Here is a 24,374-nt window from a genome sequence, read left to right as displayed (position 1 = left end):
CCAGTCCAGTTGCATGGACTGATTTTTGATGTCCAGGTGTTAAGGAGCTCTTGTGTTTTAAGGGCGGCCTTCCATTGAAGAAGAGCTCTCCCTTCGGATTCAATCTTTGAGGCCGTTGCCATGTTAAAAACAGGGAAACAAAGATTGGAGAAGATTATTACTAACTGTGAAAGCACCAATATCATCAATATTTTTGGGATGATGGTTGTGAACTTTGAGAGAAGCCATGAATATTCCATCTTTTGAGATATATTATATATGTTAATGTTGCTTTTGGTTTTAGTTGGGGGCTTGGGGACCTTTTTATAGCCTCATGAGTATGGAAGATGATTCCTTTAATGACATCATCACATGCAAAGCATGCAATGAGGATTGGCTTTACATATATCTGTGGTCCTTTGTGGCATCTTCGAGTGGGTGGGGAACTTTTTATAGCCTCATGAGTATGCAAGATGATTCGTTTAATGACATTATCATGCAAAGCATGCAACGAGGATTGGCTTTACGTATATCTGTGGTCCTTTGTGGCATCTTCGAAATATTCCCACTCTCATATATAATTGACTGAATTTTGAGCAATCCTTGTGTCCTTTCTAGTCAACAAAACCAAAACATTGTCGAAAATAATCTTGTGCAGCAAATTTGCGGTTTATTCTTCAATATTAATCATTCCTTGGTAGTATATATGTAATTAATTTTAGAGTTTCAGTAGTGTAGTGTTTGATTGGACTGGGGGAGGGCTACCCAATTGGTTTTCGTGGTGTGGAATCTGGCTTGTTCTGCAACTCATGGTGATAAACAGCTGTGAGATCAGACGTGCATGTTGTGTGATACATAGGCGAGAATATTTGTTGCATCCAGTTCATAATTGGACGGACATTCAAGTTCAACGCCAATCATTGTCATTATATATATATATTCCATTAACTATTTTATTTTTATTTTTATAGTTTCAAATTATTGTCTATTTCCACATATTTATCATATTCATTGAAAATAAAGTGATTACTAAAAACTTACAATATAACCGGAATAATATAGGAGAAAAGAGAGTAAAAAAAAGCAGCCCACTAAATTAAGTCGAGATTGACAACGAAAGAGATAAAAGAAGACACAGGAGAAAAAGAGTACATAGTTTCTTTATACTTTGTTTTATTATTTGGGTTAATATTCATAATTTTAAAATATTCAATATAACCACTTTATTTTTTTTGGTTATGCACTTTTAAAATATATATTGAAATATTCAATATATTCAATATATATATAATTCTTGTTGAAATATGATAAATACTCATGCTTGTGATTGAGAGATCTCAAATTCAAGCCTCTCAAATTACAATTCACATTTTGGATCTTCTGTGAGACTTCTGTGTGAGAAATACCTCTCTTTCTCCTCTCTAGGGTTGCATGGTGTGGTGGGGGTTTTAATCCCTAGGAGGTTTATCAAGCCACTGTAACTAGTGCACCTTCATACTCGTTTGTCCTTTGCTTTATTGCTTGTCTATTTTGTCAAAATAATAATAATAATAATAATAATAATAATAATAATAATAATAAAAATAAAATTATTATTTATTGCCTTTACACGAAACAATGAGAAATTGAAATAAATACAAACAAGTAAGTTGATGGGATTTTGTTATATTAACATATCATTATTCATTAATTTTTTTAAAATATTAAGGCAAGTCAAATTTTTATTTTTTTATTATTATTTTTTTTTTTTTGCAAAGGTGGATAAACCATTTCTATTAAAAACAAAAGGTACAACCAAACCCCAAATCCCTACAACGAAAAAATACAAGGGCTAACTACTGAACTCGATGCAGTGATATACTTGAAACCCGTTGATTCGCCTTCAAATGACCGGTAACAAGTTTCCAAACCCTGTTGATCAAAGATATCCAGGAATTGAGAAGAGTAAAATCTTATTACTCAAGAAAAATGATTATCACCATACTGATTTTCTCTTGCCCATAAGCTTACATTAAATAGATGAGAAATAGCACTATGAAAGGAGATAATTCAAAAATTTACCAAAAATAGTAAATTCTCAAATATCAGCAAGAAATAAAAGATCTATCAAAATAAAAACTATTGCCACAAACGGCTCACTAATCAGAGATTTCTATCCTAAGATATAACGAAATCATCAATTATTACTAAAATGGCAAAATTAGAGTTTTTAAGGCCTAAAAGATGGAATTTGGCCAAATTTTGATATAACTCACAAGCAAAGCTAGTGATTTGTGTTCGTTGACCCGTTTTCCTTCAAGTGAGACCCTTAAAAACCAAAACTTGATCCACCGCTTGAAAAATTACCAGAATACCCTTATTAGGCTATATCCCTTTTATACAAAAAGACACAGGCTCGCTCCTCAATACGCCCCTCATCAGAACCACAATAGGCAAATCAAATTTGGGTAAGATTTCTGAGTTCACAAGATTTTGAGTCTCACAATAAATATATAGAGTCATTTGTGTTATGAATTACATGAGAAACCCAACTCTTATATATTGACTGACTTTATAGGGTTTTTTTATTGATGAATATGTGATAAATGCCCATTTAAGAGGTGTCAAGGGACAGGTCTGGAGGTGCAATAGTTACAGTGGTTTGAAGACCTCTTAGAGATAAAGTTCCTTTACCATGTAATTATGAAGGGAAAGAATAGTGGGGTCTAATGTACATTTTGTGAGTTAAGTGATCCAACTCGAGTTTCTTTCAAGTGCAAGGCACATAAAAACTAGTGGGCTATATATACCTCTGTTCTTGATTGACTTTATAGGTTGTGAATAAAGATTATGCTCATAATCTTAATTATTATGGCTCATAGAACATTTGAATTGTGGAGAATGATATCTTTAAATGAAAACATAAGCTTGGCTCAAAGCATCAATTAAGGAAGGAAATAAAGATCATAAGCTAACTTGACTAGTTATTAATGCATATTTCAATTGTTAATGTAGTCCAAAATAAACAAATAAACTTTGAAAAGAAAAACTTCAGATTTGAGAACCAAAAAAAAAAATAGTTGGTTTTTTTTTACAAAGGCAACTGACAAATATAGTGGTGCATCAGAATGATATATCAGGAACGACATATAGGTATGGTGGTTTTCTTTTCAGAAAGCTAGTTCATGAGTTTCGCGCCTTTGTAGAAATTAAGAATTGCATTCTTTAAAATCAATGGATGATGCTTGTTTACGGTCATGGTCTTCCAAGCTAGCTCATGAGTTTCATGTACTTGTAGAAAGAATTGTATTCTTTAGGATCGATGAAGAGATGCTTGTTTGCAGTCAGGGTCTTTTATTAACAAAGACAAGAGCTAGTCAACAATAATGTTCTATTTTGATATTAGTTTCTTCATATTGAAAGATGAAGGTTACAACATATTGACAGTTCAAGACATTAGCCCTGAAACCGTAGTCATTTGTTTAAATAAATCTAAATAAATTATTCATATTTATGTATCAGAACCTAATTGTCCTATGTATTATCCACATAGTAAATTTCTACGGGATCGTTAAGCCACCTAGTAACCACAAATTATATCTTAATGATCGGGCATTAAAAATATAGATTTTACATTTTTTATCCTTGTTTTTTTTTTTGAATAATAGACGACAAGCGCCCTTTTTTTTATATGAATATAAACAGTACTAAACAATACTGGAACCCGGATGTACAGTATGTACAGTATGAGAATAGTATAATAATCCCGGGTGAACAGTACTATCGGGGGAGGGATTTGAACCCATGACCTCCCCCTTATACTTTGGTGTCATACCATTGGGCTATCCAATGGTTGACTCCTTGTGTTTTTTTTAATTATTATTTTGAGAAGGTGGATAATCATTTCATTTAAAAAAACCAAAAATATGATATTGCTGAATTTTTAGCTTTTTTTTATAATTTATTTTATTTTATTTTAATTTTGTCCGTTTGTTATATAGAATAATCAAATGGGAACTACTAGTCCTTACCAGTTAATAAAAACTAAAACATTGTGGAAAATCATGCATCTAAGAACATCTCTAATTGGTAGGTCCTACTTTTATTTTAAATTATTATTTTTTAAAATTCAAATAGAAGGGAACCCATTTTTTAATTAAATATTTTTTTAAGAAAAATCAAAGGTTTTAACTGTTACATCATCCGATGGTTAGAATTCAATTTTAAAACTTGTTATCTCTATAAATACACCCACATTTTCAAATAAAACTTACATTCCTCTCCACTTCCTCATCTTTAAATTTTTTACTCTATTATGGATAAAATATCCCTCCATCTTCCCAAGTTCAGAATTTTTCAAATAATTTTCAAAATTTTCCAAAATTTCTATATATTTTTCTCACCAAATGTGCAAAATTTTCAATATCATCAAAATTCACAAAATTATCCAAACTCACACAATTCTTGTTTAGTGATTTGTTCTACCAACCAATTCTTGATCTACTAGATATTAAAGGAGCAATTAGTACTAGAAGTCCAGTCTTTGTAGTTCGATAACCCTATCCCTTTTATTACTTATTATGATCCGTACACTTGCGGAGAATGCATCAACAAACAACAGAAATAGTAAAATGACCAGACACAAAATAGAAGAACATCGAGAGGAGGTAATCACCAGAGATAATGCATTCACAAACCAAACAGACAAGAGAGGTACAAAACAAATCAAAATAATAAAAAAAATAGTTGAGTTGATGAAATCCGCTATGGCGTAACATGATGCCTGCTCAAGCTATCGAGGTGGAGTAGATCACTCCATAGATCACTCCAAAGGAGGTGGAGTAGATTACTCTGAAGAATCATAAGAAAATTTCTACTCTCGTATTAGTGAAGAGTGTATATGCATATATATGTAGGGAATACGTCAACTGTAGAATGTCTGTAATTGGTGAAAAGCAAGAGATAGAAAGAGACAATGATAACTTGGTTGATGAATAGTGGCAACAACAGTCGGAAAAACTTGTACTTGCTAAAGAAAAGAGCAGCTGGGGTTGGTTGGTGCGCTCATTTTTTATTGTGCTATTATTCATAAGAACAATACTACTATTCACATTGTTAATACAGGGACCCACCACCCTAACTTCTCCATAACTGCAGTTAGAGGGAAGGATTGGCTTAGGATATATAAGGCTAGGGAGATTGGCTCTCACAGGCGATGTGGGACTATGGACCAGGTTAACCACTGCGTCCCAACACACATAAGGTGAATGCACAATCAAGAAAGTGATAGTTCAACACTAAAACTAGCAATTGAATATTAACCATTAGTTTGAGCAAGTCTTTTTTTTCCTTGAGTAAATGGTTTGAAAAATAATTATTTTTAAATATGGATAAACTAATATAATTAAAAGAAAACATGAGGAACAATAAATGCCCATAAACAACTCAACAACAACAATTGGAAGTATATGGGAGATTAGCCATTAGTTTGAGCATGTCTTTTTTTCCTTGAGTAAATAGTTTGAACAATAATTATTTTTAAAAATGGATAAACTAATACAATTAAAAGAAAACATGAGGAACAATAAAAGTCCATAAAAAACTTAACAACAGCAACAACAACAACAACAACAACAACAACAACAACAACAGCAAGTAACAATGCCAATGCAGTAAAAAATGTCTACTAGAAGTGGAGCTAAAAAACAACAATAGAACAAAACACAAGATAAAACCCTTGGAAGACGCTAACTGTCAACAAAGAACAAAGAGTGGGTGGGGTGGGGGGCTCTCTAGATCCTCAACAGAGTTGCTCCAATCAGCTTGAGTGGGTGTCAGTGTCTGTCTCTCTAGGGGCTCGCAAGTCACCCATGTGAAGATCTAGGAACTCCAGGCTTCTCTTAGTAGAGCTCTAGTTTGAACAAGTTTAAACAATTTTTTTTTCCTGAAAAAAAAAATAAAATGAAAAGGAAGAAGGAATCATTTGGAACATTTGAACAAAGTCAAGTCTATTTCCCAAATTGATATTTTTGTTTTCAAAATTTTAATTCAAGCTGGTCAACACTCATTGTTAACTTTGCATGGTTCCAAGTTAAATATATTGGTCAGCATAGTTAATAGCTACCTTGACGTTTCTCGCGCACTTTGTATACTAAACAGAAATATGAATGCAAAAAATGATACAAGTCAAGATAAAGAGCATGGAAGAGTTTGCATTATTCCTAAGAAGGTTACCATTGATATATATATATATATATATATATGTGCAATGAATACAAAAGGTTGATTGATTACGAAAGAAGTACATTTTCTTAGTAATAAGCATGGCTACGGTTGAATGAGATACTAAAATATTTGCAACTATGCAATAAATTCAGCCAAAAAAGAAATATAAATGCAAGGTGCCAGTCCTAATGGATATCAAGCAAGGACATGTATTTAATTAAAGAAACTTGGAAAATTGAGAGATTGAGGCGGGAACATACCATATTTAATAGAAATATATATATTCCTTTCCGAAGTTCTCATTACTCAAAGGCTTGATCATCAGTATGTGTTTGTGCGATCTTTATGAGGTGATCAAGGGTAAGTGCTTCAAAAGGATAGATGTTGGATGCTGGCAAAGACTTTGGAGAAGACAACCTTTGAGATACTTGTTGCATTGTAGGCCGAGCTTGTGGATCAGTGTTAATGCACTGCATTGCTATTGAAATCACTGAAAGCACTTGGTTTGTGATCACTTGAATCGCTATATAAAGTGGAAGACGTGGATCAAGTATATCTTTCACTAACATGCACAATGATAAGTTGCTAAGGAGATCACCAGGATGTGTTCCATGTATCACTTCAAGTGCCACAATCCCGAAGCTATATACATCACATTTTTCAGTCACCCTCATTACATAGGCAAGCTCTACAAATACCAATAAAGCAAAGATTAGTTGTAGTTCAGGTCAATACTCTCTCATCATTCATATTCGAGGTTGATAAATCTAATAAATCTAATTGCAAGGGAATATGAATAGAAGAAACAATTAAAATGATTAGGAAATATATACATACCTGGTGCCATGTACCCATAGGTGCCTACAAGCAAACTCCAATGTGATGAGTTGGGTTTTAGCATTCTAGAAATACCAAAGTCTGAAACACAAGCCTTGTGCTCCTCATCCAAAAGAATGTTATTGCTTGTTAAGTCTCGATGGATGATAGGTGGAGCACAATCATGATGCAGGTAAGATAAAGCTTGAGCAATGTCTCGTACAATGCTGACTCTCTTGATCCAATCTAACTCCATTGCTCCCTGTTCAGATCCAAGAGTGGCACCAAGGCTTCCTCTCTCCATATACTTATATGCAAGAAAGCTGAATTTATTAGTAGAGCAGAAACCATAAAACTTCACAATATTCCGATGTCGAATTTCAATTAATGCTTGTACTTCATTTTTGAAAGCTTGCTCATTCACTCTACTTTCTTCTTTATGAAATTTCTTAATAGCAAGTGTTTCTCCTGAAGATAGTGTTGCTTTATAGACGATGCTACAAGCTCCCGCACCAATCTGATACTTATTATCAAAATTCTCTGTGGCTCGAATTATCTCTTTGTATGTTTCTTTCCCATGATTAACATTCCAAATGGAGAAGCAATGTTGTCCACCAACATGTTCATTTGAATCATTTGACATGAGTTTTTTTCTCTTGTAACGGAGCAAAGTTATTGCAACTATTAGGAGTAAGAGAAATAAAGTGGCAAATATGGGAAGAACAATCAAGATAATGACTTTTTGATATTTCTTTCCATCACCTTTGCTTGTTGAAGAGGATTGATAACAACGAGGCAAACCATACACTTGACCGCATAAGCCCTTGTTATGGGTAAACCACTTAATTGGAGCTGCCTCAAAGAAATGATTCTCTGGAACTGGACCTTCCAATGAATTATAAGATATATCAAATGATGTTAAGCCCATCATTAATTGAAAAGAAGATGGAATGCCACCAACCAAATCATTATGTGATAAATTCATCTCTTGCAACATCATTAACTTACCAAGTTGTGGCGGTATTTCTCCTGTGAATAAATTGTCACTCAAGTCTAGAACATCATGCAAGTTCAAATCACCAAGTTGGGAAGGGATGGCTCCACTCAGTTCATTACTGCTGAACTTGAGTGAATTCAATTTAAGGCAATGCTCCAACCGTATTGGTATTTCTCCTGTCAAATTATTGCTTGAGAGATCTAGAACTTCTAATGAAGATAGATCACCAAATTCTGGTGGTATGATCCCTATGAGATGATTGTTGCTCATGTTTAGGTGAAATACATAAGATAAATTGCCAAACTCTTTTGGGATCTTTCCCACCAGATTATTGGAGGAGATGTCGAGTAGATGTAGCTTTGGCAATCGGCCAATTTCTAAAGGTATAAGTCCGCTAATTATGTTGCTTGATATTTCAAGGCTTGTCAAATTAACACATGCCCCCCAAAATGGTGATAGTGTGCCAGACAATTTATTGAAGCTTAGATTAATATAATCCAAGTAAGGATGAACACCAAAACTTTCAGAGACTTCTCCAGTGAATTGGTTTCTTTCAAGATGGACTCTCACTAAATTTGTTGAATTTTTCAAACTCGTTGGAATGGGACCTTGGAAATTATTATATGCCAAAGCAAGTTTGTTAAGTAAACCTCCTCTGGCCAAATCTTGTGGTAGATTACCTGAAAGGTTGTCGTTAACTAATTGAAGATTGTTTAAGTTTGTGAGGTTTGCGAATTCATCGGGCACCTTCCCAAAAAGATAATTATGACTTAATGCCAAACCTGTAAGACTTTTCAAACTTCCAAGTGATGGAGGGATTAATCCAGTTATTTGGTTGTCAGATATGTCGAAAGCATTTAAACTCACTAAATTCCCAATCTCATTAGGAATGGAGCCACTGAGTCTGTTGCTCCATAGATACAAACCCTTGATTTTGGTCAAGTTTCCAAACCCTGGAGGAATAGAACCAACTAAGAAATTTTTGGAGATGGTTAATAAATTCAGATTTAGAAGCTTTCCAAAAGAAGTAGGTATGGAGCCACTTATCTGATTCTGGGAGAGCCACAAGGCCTTGAGCCTTGTCAAATTACCAAGCTCTGATGGAATGATGCCTCTAAGATTGTTGACAGAGAGATCAAGGGTGGTAAGCTTGGAGAGAGCTGAAATGGCTGCAGGGATGGATCCATGTATATGGTTGCCATTGAGGTCAAGAATTCTGAGTGATGGCAGAGCTGAGAAGTTGAGAGTCTCTAGCTTCCCTTCCAGTCCCAACTCTCGTAGTTGGACTTTGGTGATGGTTAGCATGAGATGGCCATCATATCTGCATGTGATTCCAGTCCAGTTGCATGGACTGACCGTTGACGTCCAAGTGTGAAGGAGGTCTTCTGTTTCAAGGGTGGCCTTCCATTGAAGAAGAGCTCTCCCTTGAGATTCAACCTTTGAAGCAGTGACCATTATTGGAACAGGGAAACAAAGATTGGAGAAGAAAAGTACTAACTGTGAAAGCAACACTATCATCAATATTTCAGCTGGGATGGAAGTGAACTTTGAGGGAAGCCATGATTCCATCTTTTGAAATATATAATATATATGTTAATGTTGCTTTTGGTTTTAGTTGGGGCTTGGGAACCTTTTTATAGCCTCCTGATGAAAGATGATTCGCTTCATTATATCATCATGTAAGACATGCAGTTACAGTTGCATTACTCTTGGTATGACCACAAAATACATATGAAAATACTTCTTCACAATCGGACAATGAGAAATACTAATTTTACGTTTTTGGTCCTTGTGGTCTTTTATTATTATTATTATTATTATTATTATTATTATTATTATTTTGAAAAGGTTAATAAAATTTCATTTAAAATAAAAAATATGATATTGCTCTTCAGCTTCGTAGTGGTTTCTTTCCAAGTGTAAGTTCCCACTTACATTGACTGAAATTTTAGGTTTCTTTTTTTATAATTTTAGGTTCCAAGAGTAATCAAATGGGGCCTAGTAGTCTTACCGGCCACTAAAAACCAAAACATCCTGGAAAATGATCTGGTGCAACTAACTCATGGTCCATTTCCACGTAATTAAATTGCAGACTATGTTCATTCTACATGCAAGACTTGCAAGTCTACAAATGAATATGAAATAAAGATGAAATAAAGATGCCAGATATATATATATATATATATATGTGTGTGTGTGTGTGTATATTCTGTTAAAGCTTAATATCAATCTGGGAATCATCATGCACTAGCTAATACAAGATATTCAAGCAATCTGCTGTGGTAAGTTACCAGAAAGACTATAATTGGTTAACTGTGGAGAAATTAAACTTGTAAAGGTTCCCATTGGATGCAGAACCAAACCGACAATGGATTGCTCAATAAGTGCAAATCTTTGGGAGATTTCAAATTTCCAATGCCATGAGGTATGTACACTGTTATTTGATTCTCATTAAGATACATGGATTGTACTAAGATTACATTACAATATATCATTATTAGCTATGTGTCCAGAAATCTCATTGCTGAGATCTCATTAGCTACACACTATAGCATGCTTAAGTTACCTAGGCTAGAATGGATAGAACTTTTTATACTATTGCTTGTATGATGAATGTAGTTCAGATGCTCAAGGTATTTGATCGATCTCATTAGGGAGGGAGCAAGAGATTTTACTATTACCCTCAGAGAAATTACTTGACTCTTCTTCCTGACATTGTTTATGTAGTTGAAAGTCGCGCTAAAATTGAGAGTATATGTATATAAGTGAAAGTATAAGCTTGTCATGGCTCGTGTCATCATCAAGCAAGATAGGTAGTTTACTAGCAATTAATAAGATCAGACAAAAATTAATTAGAACTTCAATTTTTCCAAAATATCTGTGACAGTACTTGGCCAAGTTTGAAGGCAGGAGTAATGAAACCTTTAGTTATGTAATTGGTGGTGTATATACTTTACTGGTTTTACAGAACAAGAAGAAATCTTCTACTCTGTTATGAGTGAAGAGCACATATATTTTTTACATAATTAGAGTAGTAAGCTTTGTTTACATTGAAAGGGGGATGTGCATTATCAAGGTAGTGATAGTTCAAAATAAAAGCTAGCACTGAAGTATTAGCCATTAGTTTGAACAAGTTTTTTTAAATATATATTTGAATAAATAGTTTGAAGAAATCTAAACAAGTTTCTTTTATTTTCTGAAAAGAAAATAAAATAAAAAGGAAGAAGGAATCATTTGGAAAATTTGAATAGAGTCAAGTCTATTTCCCAAATAAATATTTTTATTTTCAAAATGTTAATTCAAGGCAACAATTCTTATTATGAACTTTGCATGGTTTCAGAGTTAAATTAGCCAGCATAGTTAACCACAATCTTGACAATTCCTGGCACTTTGTACATTAAGTAGAAATATAAATGCAAAGGAAAATATGAATGCAAAGCATGCTAAATTCAATATGTAGAGCATGTAAGGGTTTGCATTATTTGTAAGAAGGTTACCTTTAATAGAAAATATTTCCAATGAAAAGTTAAACTTAAAGAGACAACATACTTCTTCTGAGTTAAATGGACAAAGGCATGGATCTCTTTTTTATTTCTTTCCAAAACAGAAGGAAACTGCAAGAGATCGAATTAATAGAAATGTAGAATAATCAACTAAATAGCTAGCTGGGATTTTCAATCAATCAAATGGCTCATGAGCTGCTCTTATTTGGCTCTATAAAGCTTAAACTCATGTCAAAATTTCAAGTAAATCTTGAATTGGACCTAGTAGGATCAAGCTTGACTTGTTTACTAGTTTACAACCCTACCAACATGTAAAAAAAAAAACAAAAACAAAAAAAAAAACAAAACAAAAAACAAAATTTTCGCATGTAAAAATATTTTATCCTTCTATCATCAAACACACGAAAGAAATGAGTCTCCTCCGCGACCTCTGGGGAGGCTCCGGTGGTGAAGGCGGCGGTAGGGACGGAGATAAAGATGACGTAGGGGCTAGCGGCGGTAGGGACGGAGATAAAGATGAAGTAGGTGCTGGTAAGGGTCTCTCAGATGAATGTAAACGCTCTTTCGTGCAGGTGGTTAGTTCGGCGTCTTCGGGAGAGTCGCGACCGTCGAAGAGGGCAGACAAGCTGGTTCTCAAGTCGCGGAGGTCCATGGAGTCGAAGGGAGGTCCGCGTCTGACAGGCGCTAAACGTCAGCGCTCCCCCAACGAGGTTGCCTGCGGCCGCTGCTTCCGTTCTACTCATTGTACTGCAGAGTGCCGGCACCAGATCGTTTGTCTGCACTGTGCCTGTGTTGGGCATATGGCGGCGAGGTGTCCGGTGGTTCACAGTCCTAATCGCAAGAGCCTGCATGTAAGGTCGAAGAAGTCTATCTCGAAGGAGGAGGATGCTGTGCGTGGCGAGGATCAGGGGCCAGTGCAAGTGAACTTGCAGAAGTCGGTGGAGCAGAAGGTGGCAGAGGTGAGGTCCAGTCGTGCCTCTCTCTCCATTTCACTAACTCCGGAGAATGAGAATTTGAGAGGTGATCTGGCCAAAGTTGCGGTCCTTTCGCTGGTGGATGGTTTTGTCAACGCCTCGAGCATGTTGGAAGTGGCTCCGTCTATTATCAACAAGAACCTTGCTGGCCCGATCACCCCTCTCAATGATTGTTCTTACCTCATTCCGCTGGCAAGTAGAGAAGAGGTTCGGGAGGTCTGCAAGCTTAGTAATTTCAAGGTTGCTACTAAGGATGGGCCATGTACCTTGCGTCTTGCACCATGGTCTGCGGAGATCGATGCGGAGGGCCGGGCTTCAGGCCATGGACAATGGGTGCATCTCTGGAATTTGCCACTTCATGGCTGGAGCTGGGGTACTGTTGCCGATGTGGTGCAACCGGTGGGCGAGCTAATTGCTTTTTCTCAGGCATCAACTCCTCATAAGTTTTTTCTATCGGTGTTGGTTCTTCGGAGAGCGGGGGTGTCGTTGCCTTTTGCTGTGGATCTCAGTCTGGGTATGCGAAGATACCCAGTGTTGATTACTGGCGAGAAGGGCCTGATTTTGAAGTTTAATAGGGACCTTGGCAGATTTGTGATGCCGCTGAATGGGACTAGCGAGACGATCGGTGAAGCCGCTGAGACCCGGTGTGAGCGACGGAGCATCCATGCGATCGGTGCATGTGAGAAGGGTAAACAGGTGATGGGGTCATCGACTGGGTTGCGCGCTAGGTCGTCTGAGTGCGGACCGGTTGAGCTTGGCTCCCGTCCAGAGACTCAGGGGGGTGCTTCCTTGTCGGGGGCGGGAACACGCGATCCCCTGGCAATCGACACTACGGTGGAGCTCAGCTCCCATGGTGTGTGTTCGACGGATCCTGGGATGTTGGATGCTAGCAAGGAGAGAAAGAAGACCATGGATGGGGTGGTGGAGCTTGGCTCCCACCGTGTAGCTCCGGCGGTGAACCACCGTCTGAGATCTTCGGGGTTTCGGACCGTTGGTCCTAAGCTGATACAGGAGGATTCTGGAGGTAGCGTAAGGGCTCAGACCTCCGAGCGGGGTCATCTTTCACGACCCGTTGTCAGGGTGGCCCAGGTTTCCAAGCACCATCGTGTCGAGTTTCGGGTGGTCAATAAGAAACGAGGGATAGGTGGTGTGACGCACAGGTCCGAGGATACGAGGATTGAGGAGAAAGTGCGTCTGTTAAGGAGAGGCATGCATGCTGACTCACGTAATGAGTTGATCTTTAAAGATGGGAGCGAGCAGTTGACGAAGCCTGGTGGGCCTTCTGCGATGGACCCAATCATAATGGAAGGAGCTGAGAGCTATGTGGACCAGGATTGGTATATCAATCAGGATAGCTGTGACCCGATCCTCTTATGTGAGGTTGGCCGCGATCCGGGCCGAGGTTTCATTGCTAATCAGATTACTGAAGGAGCTTTGGTACATGGACCTGCTTTGAATGATGGGCCGTTAGAGGGTATTAGATTGGAGTTGAATGTGGTCCCTAATACTAGTGTGTCGAGCCGAGATTTGGGTACTGGGCTGGTAGTTGATTCTTTTTTGGAGGAATCAAGTGTGGATCATCATGGAGAGACTGGGACTTTTATTGGGCCGGAAGATGAAACCCCACTTAATATCACAGGGAGTTTGCCGGGGATTGGTGATGAATCGGGTTCCATGCGGACTGAGGAAACAGGTTTGGAGAAGGTTAACTTTAGGGATGAATCGGTTCGACCTATCTTCCCTACTCCGGTTGGTTTCTCCTGGGTTTTCTTGGAAGGAGGGTGGGCCTTGCGACCCAGTGTTCTGCTAACGGATAGTGTGGAGACCGATGTTCCCTTATCTCCAGTGGACGTGCATTCCTCTTCTGTTGTGATCGCAACCTCGGACAGTATTTATGAATCTGATGACTCAAGCTCTGAGTTTGAGAGGAAGCTTAAAGTGTTATTGCCAGACTTGCATGGTGGATCTGATGAGGTGGCAGGGGAGAAATCCCGGGGTATCAGGAAAAGTTAGAGGAAGAAGAAACCATCATCACGTTTCAATGAGGAGGCAGGCTTCATTGCGGAACCCCCGAGATCATCCAAGAAGAAAGCTATGTAGGGCATCGATGGAGAAGGTACATCCTCTAAACCCTGTTTATTTTCTGATTTGAATGATGCTCAACTTGCTAAATATTGTGATGCCTGTGGTATTTCTTTTACTGTTGATGAAAGTGCATGTTTGAAACATATTCGTCAACTAGAACTTTTGCGCTTAGCCCCGTTGAGGGAGCCGGCTTCCTCCTTGGAGGAGCGTTCAGTGTAGTTGGTTAATGAATATTGTTACTTGGAATGTTAGGGGGTTAGGGAAACCTGCTAAGCGGTTTCTAGTGAAGGATTTTTTAAACATGCATTTTGCTGACATTTGTTGTATCCAAGAATCCAAACTGGAAGAGGTTTCTGTTGGAACTTGGAGGGAGATTGGTGGAAATCGTCTGGATCAGTTCTGTTTTGTTCCGGCACGCGGGTCTGCCGGAGGGATTATTATCGGTTGGAATAGTGCTTTATTATTGGGTTCTTTGATTTGGAGGGGCACTTTCACCTTAACGGTAGAATTCTATTCCAAAAATGTGAATTTGTCTTGGAGATGCACTACGGTGTATGGGCCAAATGCTAGATCGCTTAAGCTCGCGTTCTGGGAGGAACTTCGATTAAATGTGAGCCCGCCTGGGATGCCGTGGATTATTTGTGGAGACTTCAATGCCATTTTTGATCTGGAGGATAAAATTGGTGGGCCTCCCAATTTGGATGACATCAGACAGGCGAATCTGTTCCTTCATGAGCTCCAGTTACTGGAACCCCCAGCAGTTGGGCGTAGATTTTCTTGGACCAATGGTCATGCTGAACCAACCTGGGTTAAGCTGGACAGATTTATTGTTAATAGTGACTGTGCGAATTTTTTCCCCAAAATGATCCAGAATAGTCTGCCTCGTCTGGGGTCTGATCATGTTCCCATTCGGCTGGAGTTGGGAAACCACTGGTCAAGACCGCGACCATTTAGGTATGAGATTGCTTGGTCCACGGTGGAGGGCTTTGGGGAGCTGGTAAAAAATTGGTGGGAGGACCGGCCTCTGCAGGGTTGTGGCGCTTTTGTTCTTGCTAAAAAGTTGATGGACCTCAAATTTCATCTGAGGCATTGGGCGAAGTTCTCTTTTGGATCCATTAAGCTCAAGAAGCTGGCTCTGCTGAATGAGCTGGACAAGCTGGACTCTGCTAAAGAGAGTAGGACTCTGTCAGCCGCGGAGTTCAAACATGAGGAGGACGTCAGGAATAATCTATTGACTATTTGTAAGCAAGAAGAAGTCTATTGGAAGCAGCGCTCTAGGTTACAATGGTTGAAAGAGGGCGACGAAAACACTAGCTTCTTTCATGCGGTGGCTAATGGTCGTAAGAACAGGAATTTCATTCCTAGTTTATGCCTAAATGGTAACAGGCTCTCGGATCCTAAAGATATTGGGAAGGAGTTTGTTGCTCGCTTCCAACAACAATTTGGATCCAAGCGGCCGACTCGCTTCTTGGTGGACCTTGGGAAATTATTTGAGAATAGGAGTTCGGTCGACCTTTCACAGTTAGAAAGACCATTCTCGATGGAGGAGGTCAAGGCTGCGGTTTTTTCCTTAGGCAAGGATAAGGCTCCGGGACCTGATGGGTTTCCCCTCCATTTCTTTAGGCAATTTTGGGAGTTAATTAAATTGGACTTGTTGCATCTCTGCCAGGACTTCTATTGGGGGACAGCTAACTTAGAGCGTATTAACTGGGCGAATATTGTGCTTATCCCCAAAGTGGACACCCCGGAGTCACCTGGGGATTTCCGCCCCATTAGTTTAATTAACTCCACGCTTAAAATTTTATCAAAAATTTTAGCGTCTCGGCTTAGTGGGTTTATGAACATTTTGGTTGATTCGGACCAGTCGGCCTTTTTGAAGGGTAGGTGCATACTTGATAATATTGCCACAGCTGAGGAATTGATTTTTAGCTTACATAAACGTAAGCTTCCAGGGTATATTTTAAAATTGGATTTTGCTAAGGCTTTCGATCTCGTGGATTGGGATTTTCTTTTGGATCTCTTGCATGCCCGGGGGTTTGGGGGAAGATGGATTAGTTGGATTAAAAGTCTTCTGAGCTCGTCAAAAGCTTCTATCCTGGTCAATGGGAATCCGAATGGGTACATAAGATATAAAAGAGGGCTGCGACAGGGTGATCCTCTGTCACCGCTACTTTTTATCTTGGTGACCGATGCACTGAGTGCGATGTTTTACCATGCTCTTAACTCCAAAATTTTAGTCGGTGTTCCTTTGGGTGATTTTGGGAGTAAATGCAATCTGCACTATGCGGATGATCTGCTAATTCTGACGTCGGGGGGTCTTGAGGATCTTAGGATCATCAAGCTGATTTTGTACTTATTTGAGGGGATGTCAGGTTTGGAAACTAACTTCTCTAAAACCTGTCTTTACTCTTGTAGAATGGGGGAGCTCCCTGATAGGGCCGCTGCGGGGACGCTACACTGCAATAGAGGGTTACTTCCTGTCACCTACTTGGGAATTCCAATTTCAGGGAGACGTCCGCGTAGGCAAGATTGGGAAGGGCTTATCCTCAGAGTGCGACGTAGACTCGGATCTTGGAAGTTGCGTCATATCTCATTAGGTGGGAGACTTACTTTGGTGAACTCGGTACTGTCGGCTATCCCAACATATTGGATGTCCATCTTCCGGCTGCCGAGGTGGGTCATCAAGGACATTGACCGTATTAGAAGGGATTTCCTTTGGTCGGGTCCGGATATTGACCATCCGGGCTGCCGTTTGGTTAGTTGGAAAAGTCTTTGTCGACCGAGTGATCAGGGAGGCTGGGGTATTCTTGATCTACCCAATTTCAATCAGGCTCTCCTTGGTAAATGGTGGGTGAAATTCATGTTGGATTCTAATTGGGGAGGTGCTAAGATTATTCAATTCAACTACGGCTTAGTTCGGAATTGGTTGTGGCCTAATCAGTCTGGTAGAATCTCCTTTTTTTGGTCAGGGGTGTTGTCCTGCTTGCCGGCTCTCAGGAATTGTTTCACTCACGATGTTGTCACCGGTAGGGAGACCCTTTTTTGGAAAGACGGTTGGATTAGTGGTTGTGCCCCTATGAACTTGTGGCCGGAGTTTTTCAGCGCCAGTCACTGCCCTAATGGTACGATCTAAGAGCTTCTCCATTGGTTGGACGAGCCCCCTTTTTCTGGGAATGATGTGATATTGCAGATTAGTGCTAGTTTACGACCTTCTGAGCATGGGGCGGCGGATAAGAAACGGTGGAGATTCAATGGGAATGGGTTGTTCTCAGTTAAGTCCTTCTATTCATTCCTGACTGATGGGGGGCTCCGTTGCCCTATTTCGCGTTTCTTTTGGCGTGGTGGGTGCCCAAAAAAAATCAACCTCTTCAACTGGCTTGTGTGGAAAAACAAAATCCTGACCTTGGACAATCTAGCAAGAGCGGAGATGTAACAGAGCGCCTACGAGATACTTGTGTCTTTTTGTCACGCCCGGTTACGAGACCAACGACCACTTGTTCGTGAATTGTTCTTTTTACAAAGCGAGTTGTGGGATTATTTCGCGCGAATTCTTCAACTTCCTACTTTGCCACTTTCGATTGAGGATCTCTGGAGTCATTGGCGTTCTAGTTTACATGTTGATAGGAGGCTTTTTGGTGACTTAGTGTCGAAAGCGATAATTTGGAATATCTGACTTGCTAGGAATGATTGTATTTTTAATGCAATTGCTTTGCATGTTCACAGTATTATGGTCAAAACTGATCGTTTGTTGCTATCGTGGTGCTCTTCTATCGCAGAGGGTCCTAGGGCAAAGATGGAGGATGACATTAGCGCTGTCAGAAGGAGTTTGGAGTTTCTTGGTCCTCGTGTTCAGGATATTGGTGAGACTCGGGCTACTGAGGAGTCGATTGCTCCAGGCGATGGCTAGGTGCTTCTAGTGCTTGTGTGTTTGGGGGCCTACTGCCCGTTTTGTTGTTTTTCTTTTTCTTTGTACTTTTACCACATCTAGTGGTTGGTGTACTTTTGCTCCTTTTTAATTAGTAGTGGTTTATCCATCTTTTTCAAAAATTTCGCATGTATGTTTTCTTTAAAATTGAACAACCGCTTTAATAAAATAAAAAGGGAGTTAATTACAGTAGAACTAGATAATGGAGATAAAAAGGAGAGCTCATTACAATATCACAAACTAACAAAGCTAAGGAGGACCAAGACAAACAAACACAAAAGTGAACTACTTTTAAGACTCAAGGTCAGCTCACCCTCCCTTGAATAACTAGGGTTGTGCCTTTTTATTGGTAAAGGTGAAGCACAAAGATTCAACATCCATGTTTGGGACGCTTAGTAATATGAGCTGCATTAAACCAAAAATATATAATATTAGTTTTCATCTTATTATACACTTAGACAAGCAAATTTATATGGGGAAAGTAGGTCTATATACTGTTATTCAAGCTAAGATTTATTTTGACTGATGTGATTTTCATAAGAAAATTTTCTCTCATGACGAATGCGAAAGATTGATTAAAATATAAGCACCTTTTTTTTTTTCCTTTTAGTGATAAGCATGGCCAAAGTTCAACCAAATACTGAAATATTTGCAACAATACTAAAATGTCAATCAAAGAAGAAATATAAATGCATGGTGCTAGTCATATTGTATATTAAGCGAGGATGTGCATCTAATTAAAGAAACTTAATGGAATGAGACTTAATCATACCTAAGTTCCCATTATTCATGCGCTTGATCATCAATATGCACTTACACAATATTTACGAGGTGATTAAGTGTAAGTGCCTGATAAGAATGGTTGTTAGATGTTGGCAAAGCCTTTGGAGAAGACAACCTTTGAGATACTTCTAGCATTGTAGGGCGAGCTTGTGGAATGGTGTTGATGCACTGCATTGCTATCAAAATCACCAAAAGCACTTGGTTTGTGGTCACTTGATCGGTATTATGAAGGGGAAGACGTGAATCTAGCATATCTTTCACTAGCATACTCAATGATATGTTGCTTAGGAGATCGCCAGGATGTGTTCCATGTATCACTTCAAGTGCTACAATTCCGAAACTATATACGTCACATTTTTCAGTCACTCTCATTACATAGGCAAGCTCTGGAAATACAAATCAAGTAAAAATAGTAATAGTTTAGTTCACTCCATCATTTGTTCATGTACAAGGTTAATAAATTTAGTAAGTCACTTGGGTAATTAATTGGTCTAATAATGAGAGAGTTTGAATAGAAAAAGGAATAACATTGATTCAAAGATGCATACATACCTGGTGCCATGTACCCATATGTGCCTGCAAGCAAACTCCAATGTGAAGAATTAGGTTTTAGCAATCGAGAAATACCAAAGTCCGCAACACAAGCCTTGTACTCTTCATTCAAAAGAATGTTGTTGCTAGTTATATCTCGATGAACAATAGATGGATTACAATCATGATGCAAGTAAGATAAAGCTTGGGCAATGTCTCGTACAATCCTGACTCTCTTGATCCAATCCAACTCCATTGCTCCCTGTTCAGATCTTAGATTGGTACCGAGGCTTCCTCTCTCCATATACTCATATGCAAGAAAGTTGAATTCATTTGTAGAGCAGAAACCATAAAACCTCACAATATTCCGATGCCGAATTTCAGTTAATACTTGTATTTCATTTCGGAAAGCTTCCTCATTCATTTGGACTTCTATTTTAATTTTCTTGATAGCAAGTGTCAATCTTGATGATAGTGTGGCTTTATAGACTATACTACAAGCTCCAGTGCCAATCTGATACTTTTCATCAAAATTTTCTGTTACTCTGATGATCTCTTTATATGTTTCCTTGCCATGACTAACTCTCCAAATGGAGAAGAAATGCCCATCAAATTCTTCACTTGTATCATTCGCAGTGGATCTTTTTTTCTTACAATAAAGCAATGCACATATTCCAATTATCAAAAATAAGATAAGTAAAATGCCACATATCAAAGAAACAATTAAGATAATGATTTTATGTTGTTTCTCTTCATCACCTTTACTTGCTGACCAAGATTGATAACACGGAGGTAAACCATGCACTTGGCCACATAAACCTTTATTGTGGGTAAACCATTGAAGGGGAGCTGCTTGAAAGAAATGGCTCTCTGGAATCAGACCTTCCAAATAATTATAAGATAAATCCAATGACATTAACCCTGCCATTGATTGAAAAGAAGATGGAATTGGACCAACCAATTTATTGTGCGATAAGTTCAACTCTCGCAACTTCATTAACTTGCGTAATTCTTGTGGCATTTCTCCTATTAACAAATTGTGGCTCAAGTCTAGAACGTCATGCAAGTTCAAATTACCAAGTTGAAAAGGGATCGCTCCACTTAGTTGATTACCGCTCAACTTGAGTGAGTTCAATTTAATGCAGTTCAACAACTATATTCGTATTTCTCCTCTCAGATAGTTGCTTGACATATCTAGAACTTTTAATAAAGATAGACCCCCAAATTCTGGTGGTATGGTTCCTGTGAGATGATTGTTGCTCATGTTCAACTGAAATATGTAAGATAATTTACCAAATTCCCTTGGGATATTTCCCACAAAATTATTAGAAGAGATGTCAAGCAGGTGCAACTTCGGCAATTGAAAGATTTCCCATGGTATTTGTCCACTGATTTTATTGCCTGATATTTTAAAGCTTGTCAAGTTAAGGCATTCTCCCCAAGATGGTGACAAAGTGCCGGACAATCTGTTAAATCTTAGATCAATATAATCCAAGTGTGGATGAACACCAAAAGCTTTGAGAAATATCTCCAGTAAATTGATTTCTTTCAAGTTGAACTCTGACTAAATTTGTCGAATTTTTAAAATTCATTGGAATAGGACCTTGGAAATTATTGTATCCCAAAGCAAGACGTTGAAGTAAAATTCGGAGAGATTTTCTTTGGAAAGGCCCCGATCTTAGCCCCTCAACACCGAATCCTCTGGGTTAATGTCATTGGTGGACGCTTAACACTCATTAACTCTGTCCTATCCACTGTTCCTGTTTATTGGATGTCGGTCTTCAAGCTACCCGCTTGGGTGATTAAAAAAATTGACAAAATTCGGAGAGATTTTCTTTGGAAAGGCCCCGATCTGGGACCCAAAGGAGTCAGATTGATTGCCTGGAACAGAATCACCAGACCGCGGGAAATGGAAGGCTGGGGAATCCTTAACCTTCAGACCTTCAACAACGCTTTACTAGGAAAGTGGTGGTGGAAATTATCCTACAACCCAAAGCGACTATTGGGCCAAAAATTGTCCATGCTAATTATTCTATAAATGACACTAATGGAATTCTTTCCCACATTCCTCCCGAAATAAATCCTTTTTTTGGGCGGGGAGTGACCTCCACTTTACCCCCATTCGATCGTGTATCATGAAAAACTATCGAAGTGGTTCTAACACTTCACTTTGGTCCGATCGTTGTACACTGGAATCTTACTTAAAAGATTGTTGGCCCGATCTCTTCCATGATTGTACTGTCCCTTGGATTACCATCAGGCAATTCTCCCAGTTTCTAAACAATCCTGAGCTTCTATTCTCCACTTCCACCCCTGATATGTTAACTGCTCTTCTTGAAATCATCCCTGACTGTTCTCATATTCATGATGATATCCACACTTAGACCCTTGAAAAAAGTGGCAAGTTCACAGTCAAATCCTTTTATAATTTTTTCATTGATGGTGGAATACGCAGCTCGCTTTACCCCTTTTTCTGGAAAAATCGTTGCCCTAGAAAAATCACTCTTTTCTGCTGGCTTGCTAGGGAGGACAAAATCCTCACTCTAGCAAATCTTTTCAAGAAAGGTTACAACTTTCAAAACTCCACTGATACCTGTGTCCTTTGCCACAGTGCCTCCGAGAATCTTCAACATCTTTTCATCGACTGTGTTTTCTCCAAACGCATCTGGGCATTTTTTTCTCAAATTTTAGAATTACACTCTCTTACACAGATAATTCCCTTACTGTGGACCAATTGGATACCATCCTTAGCCCCTCAACACCGAATCCTCTGGGATCTCACTTCCCGTGCAATATTGTGGAACGTTTGGCTCGAAAGAAACAATCGCATATTTCATTTGACTGCATCTTCGCATCTCAATATTATTTATACAACTGCTAATATGCTTCTCTCTTGGCTCTCTACAGCTGCTGATAGGTATCAACAAAATCTCAATGAAGCATCACAGAAAATCAAGCGCTCACTCAACTTCTATAGCGCTAGAACCTCTAATCCTACTAGCGGCTCCGACCACAATGCAGCCCAGGAGTAGTTCTCCTTCTACATTTCTAGACAGGCCTGAGATGCCAGACGATATCTTCCGCCTGCTTAGACTCTTATTTACTTTCTGCTTCTCTGTTTTTTAGCTGTACTATGTTCCTCACTTCTGGTGAGAGGACTTACCTATTTGTACTTTTATCTTTTCCTTCAATAAATCAGTGGTTTATCCACTCTTTTTTCAAAAAAAAAAAAAAGACGTTGAAGTAAACCTCCTTTTGCCAAATTTGGTGGTAGATGACCAGAAAGGCTGTTGTTGAATAGGTTGAGGATGATTAAGTTTGTAAGGTTCTCAAATTCATTAGGCACTTTACCAAAGAGATGATTGTTAAATAATTTTAATTTAGTAAGACCCTTCAAATTTCCAAGAGATGGAGTAATGATGCCAGTTATTTTATTGCTACTTAGGTCAAAAATTTCTAGCTTGGTTAGGTTTCCAATGCTATGTGGGATGGGACCAGTAAATTGATTTTCGGATATATCAAAGCCTATTAAGTTCACTAGATTCCCAACCTCACAAGGAATTGAGCCATTTATGCTATTGCTATTAAGGTAAAAAGTTTGCAGTTTTGTTAGGTTTCCAATGCTATGTGGGATGGGACCAGTTATTTGGTTGCTAGATATATCAAAGCCTCTCAAATTCACTAGATTCCCAATCGGACAAGGAATAGAGCCAGTGAGGTCATTTTTCCATATGTATAAAAAATTGAGTTTGGTCAAGTTCCCAAACATTGGAGGGATGGGACCAACTATGAAATTTCTGAAGATGGCCAACGAAATCAGGTTCAAAAGCTTTCCAAAAGGAGGTATGGAGCCACTTATCTGATTCTCAGAGAGCCACAAGGTCTTGAGCCTTGTCATATTACCGAGCTCCGATGGGATGATGCCTGTGAGACTGTTGTCGCCAAGATCAAGGATGGTGAGCTTAGAGAGAGCTGAAATGGCTGCAGTGATGGAACCATGTAAATGGTTGTGACTGAGATTGAGAACTCTGAGTGATGGCAGAGCTGAGAAGTTGAGAGTCACCAGCTTCCCTTCCAGTCCCAATCCTCCCAGTTGGACCCTGGTGATGGTTGCCATGTGATGGCCATTATATCTGCAAGTGATTCCAGTCCAGTTGCATGGACTGGTCTTTGACGTCCAGGTGTTAAGAAGTTCTTGTGTTTCAAGCTCCGTCTTCCATTGAAGAAGAGCTCTCCCTTGGGATTCAATCTTTGAAGCTGCTGCCATGTTGAAAACAGAGAAACAGAGATTGGAGAAAAGCAGTACTAACAATGAAAGCACCATCATCATCATCAATGTTGGGAAGGTGGTGAACTTTGAGGGAAGCCATGATTTCATGTTGAAACTATATATTATTCCTAGAAAGCCTCTAGACATGTTCTTGTGATTTTGTCACGAGGGCCTTGAGCACCTTTTTATAGCATCACAGAATGGAAGATAATTCATATAATAATTAATATCATTTTAAAAATAAGCATTAATTATTGTTAGAATTTAATCACACTGATTGCTAGGAAAGGGTCGAAAGACAATTATG

The 24,374-nt window shown here is 38.8% G+C and overlaps 3 protein-coding genes across 4 annotated transcripts; all 3 read right to left on the bottom strand.

Annotated features, from left to right (window-relative positions):
• Positions 1-6,485: 6,485 nt before the first annotated feature.
• LOC120275192 (MDIS1-interacting receptor like kinase 2-like) lies at positions 6,486-9,565 on the bottom strand. The gene is made up of 3 exons (XM_039281717.1): positions 7,884-9,565; positions 7,021-7,181; positions 6,486-6,871 (listed from the first exon to the last, which is right to left on the bottom strand). The coding sequence occupies exons 1-3, from the start codon at positions 9,563-9,565 to the stop codon at positions 6,486-6,488; spliced, it is 2,229 nt and encodes a 742-aa protein (XP_039137651.1).
• A 9,076-nt stretch (positions 9,566-18,641) lies between these two features.
• On the bottom strand, positions 18,642-20,833 carry LOC120275945 (MDIS1-interacting receptor like kinase 2-like). 2 transcript variants are annotated; one of them, XM_039282691.1, is made up of 4 exons: positions 20,557-20,632; positions 19,819-20,446; positions 19,256-19,652; positions 18,642-18,888 (listed from the first exon to the last, which is right to left on the bottom strand). In XM_039282691.1, exons 1-3 carry the CDS (start codon positions 20,596-20,598, stop codon positions 19,297-19,299), a joined length of 1,026 nt encoding a protein of 341 aa, XP_039138625.1. In that variant the 5' UTR covers positions 20,599-20,632; the 3' UTR covers positions 18,642-18,888; positions 19,256-19,296. The 2 variants fall into 2 exon arrangements, with proteins under 2 accessions (XP_039138625.1, XP_039138616.1); XM_039282682.1 differs by having other exon boundaries at positions 19,819-20,833.
• A 426-nt stretch (positions 20,834-21,259) lies between these two features.
• On the bottom strand, positions 21,260-24,206 carry LOC120275959 (probable leucine-rich repeat receptor-like protein kinase At1g35710). Its single transcript, XM_039282701.1, has 2 exons — positions 23,046-24,206; positions 21,260-21,441 (listed from the first exon to the last, which is right to left on the bottom strand). Exons 1-2 carry the CDS (start codon positions 24,173-24,175, stop codon positions 21,279-21,281), a joined length of 1,293 nt encoding a protein of 430 aa, XP_039138635.1. The 5' UTR covers positions 24,176-24,206; the 3' UTR covers positions 21,260-21,278.
• Positions 24,207-24,374: the final 168 nt, after the last annotated feature.

This window comes from Dioscorea cayenensis, chromosome 2 (genome assembly GCF_009730915.1).
Source record: "Dioscorea cayenensis subsp. rotundata cultivar TDr96_F1 chromosome 2, TDr96_F1_v2_PseudoChromosome.rev07_lg8_w22 25.fasta, whole genome shotgun sequence".
Taxonomy (NCBI): Eukaryota; Viridiplantae; Streptophyta; class Magnoliopsida; order Dioscoreales; family Dioscoreaceae; genus Dioscorea; species Dioscorea cayenensis.
This window is presented reverse-complemented; position numbering and strand designations above follow the sequence as displayed.

Bases quoted from the DNA above. Each gene is read 5' to 3' on its own strand.
- LOC120275192 (XM_039281717.1), bottom strand. From the start codon at position 9,565: ATGGAATCATGGCTTCCCTCAAAGTTCACTTCCATCCCAGCTGAAATA. The intron at 7,182-7,883 runs TCCAGTTCCAGA...CCTGCATCATGA, and splicing joins TCTTATAATTCATTGGAAGG to TTGTGCTCCACCTATCATCC. The intron at 6,872-7,020 runs GTATGTATATAT...TGGTATTTGTAG, and splicing joins CTATGGGTACATGGCACCAG to AGCTTGCCTATGTAATGAGG.
- LOC120275945 (XM_039282682.1), bottom strand. From the start codon at position 20,818: ATGCCACAAGAATTACGCAAGTTAATGAAGTTGCGAGAGTTGAACTTA. The intron at 19,653-19,818 runs GTATGTATGCAT...TTGTATTTCCAG, and splicing joins ATATGGGTACATGGCACCAG to AGCTTGCCTATGTAATGAGA.
- LOC120275959 (XM_039282701.1), bottom strand. From the start codon at position 24,175: ATGAAATCATGGCTTCCCTCAAAGTTCACCACCTTCCCAACATTGATG. The intron at 21,442-23,045 runs TTTACTTCAACG...ATCTCTCCGAAT, and splicing joins CCAAATTTGGCAAAAGGAGG to TTTACTTCAACGTCTTGCTT.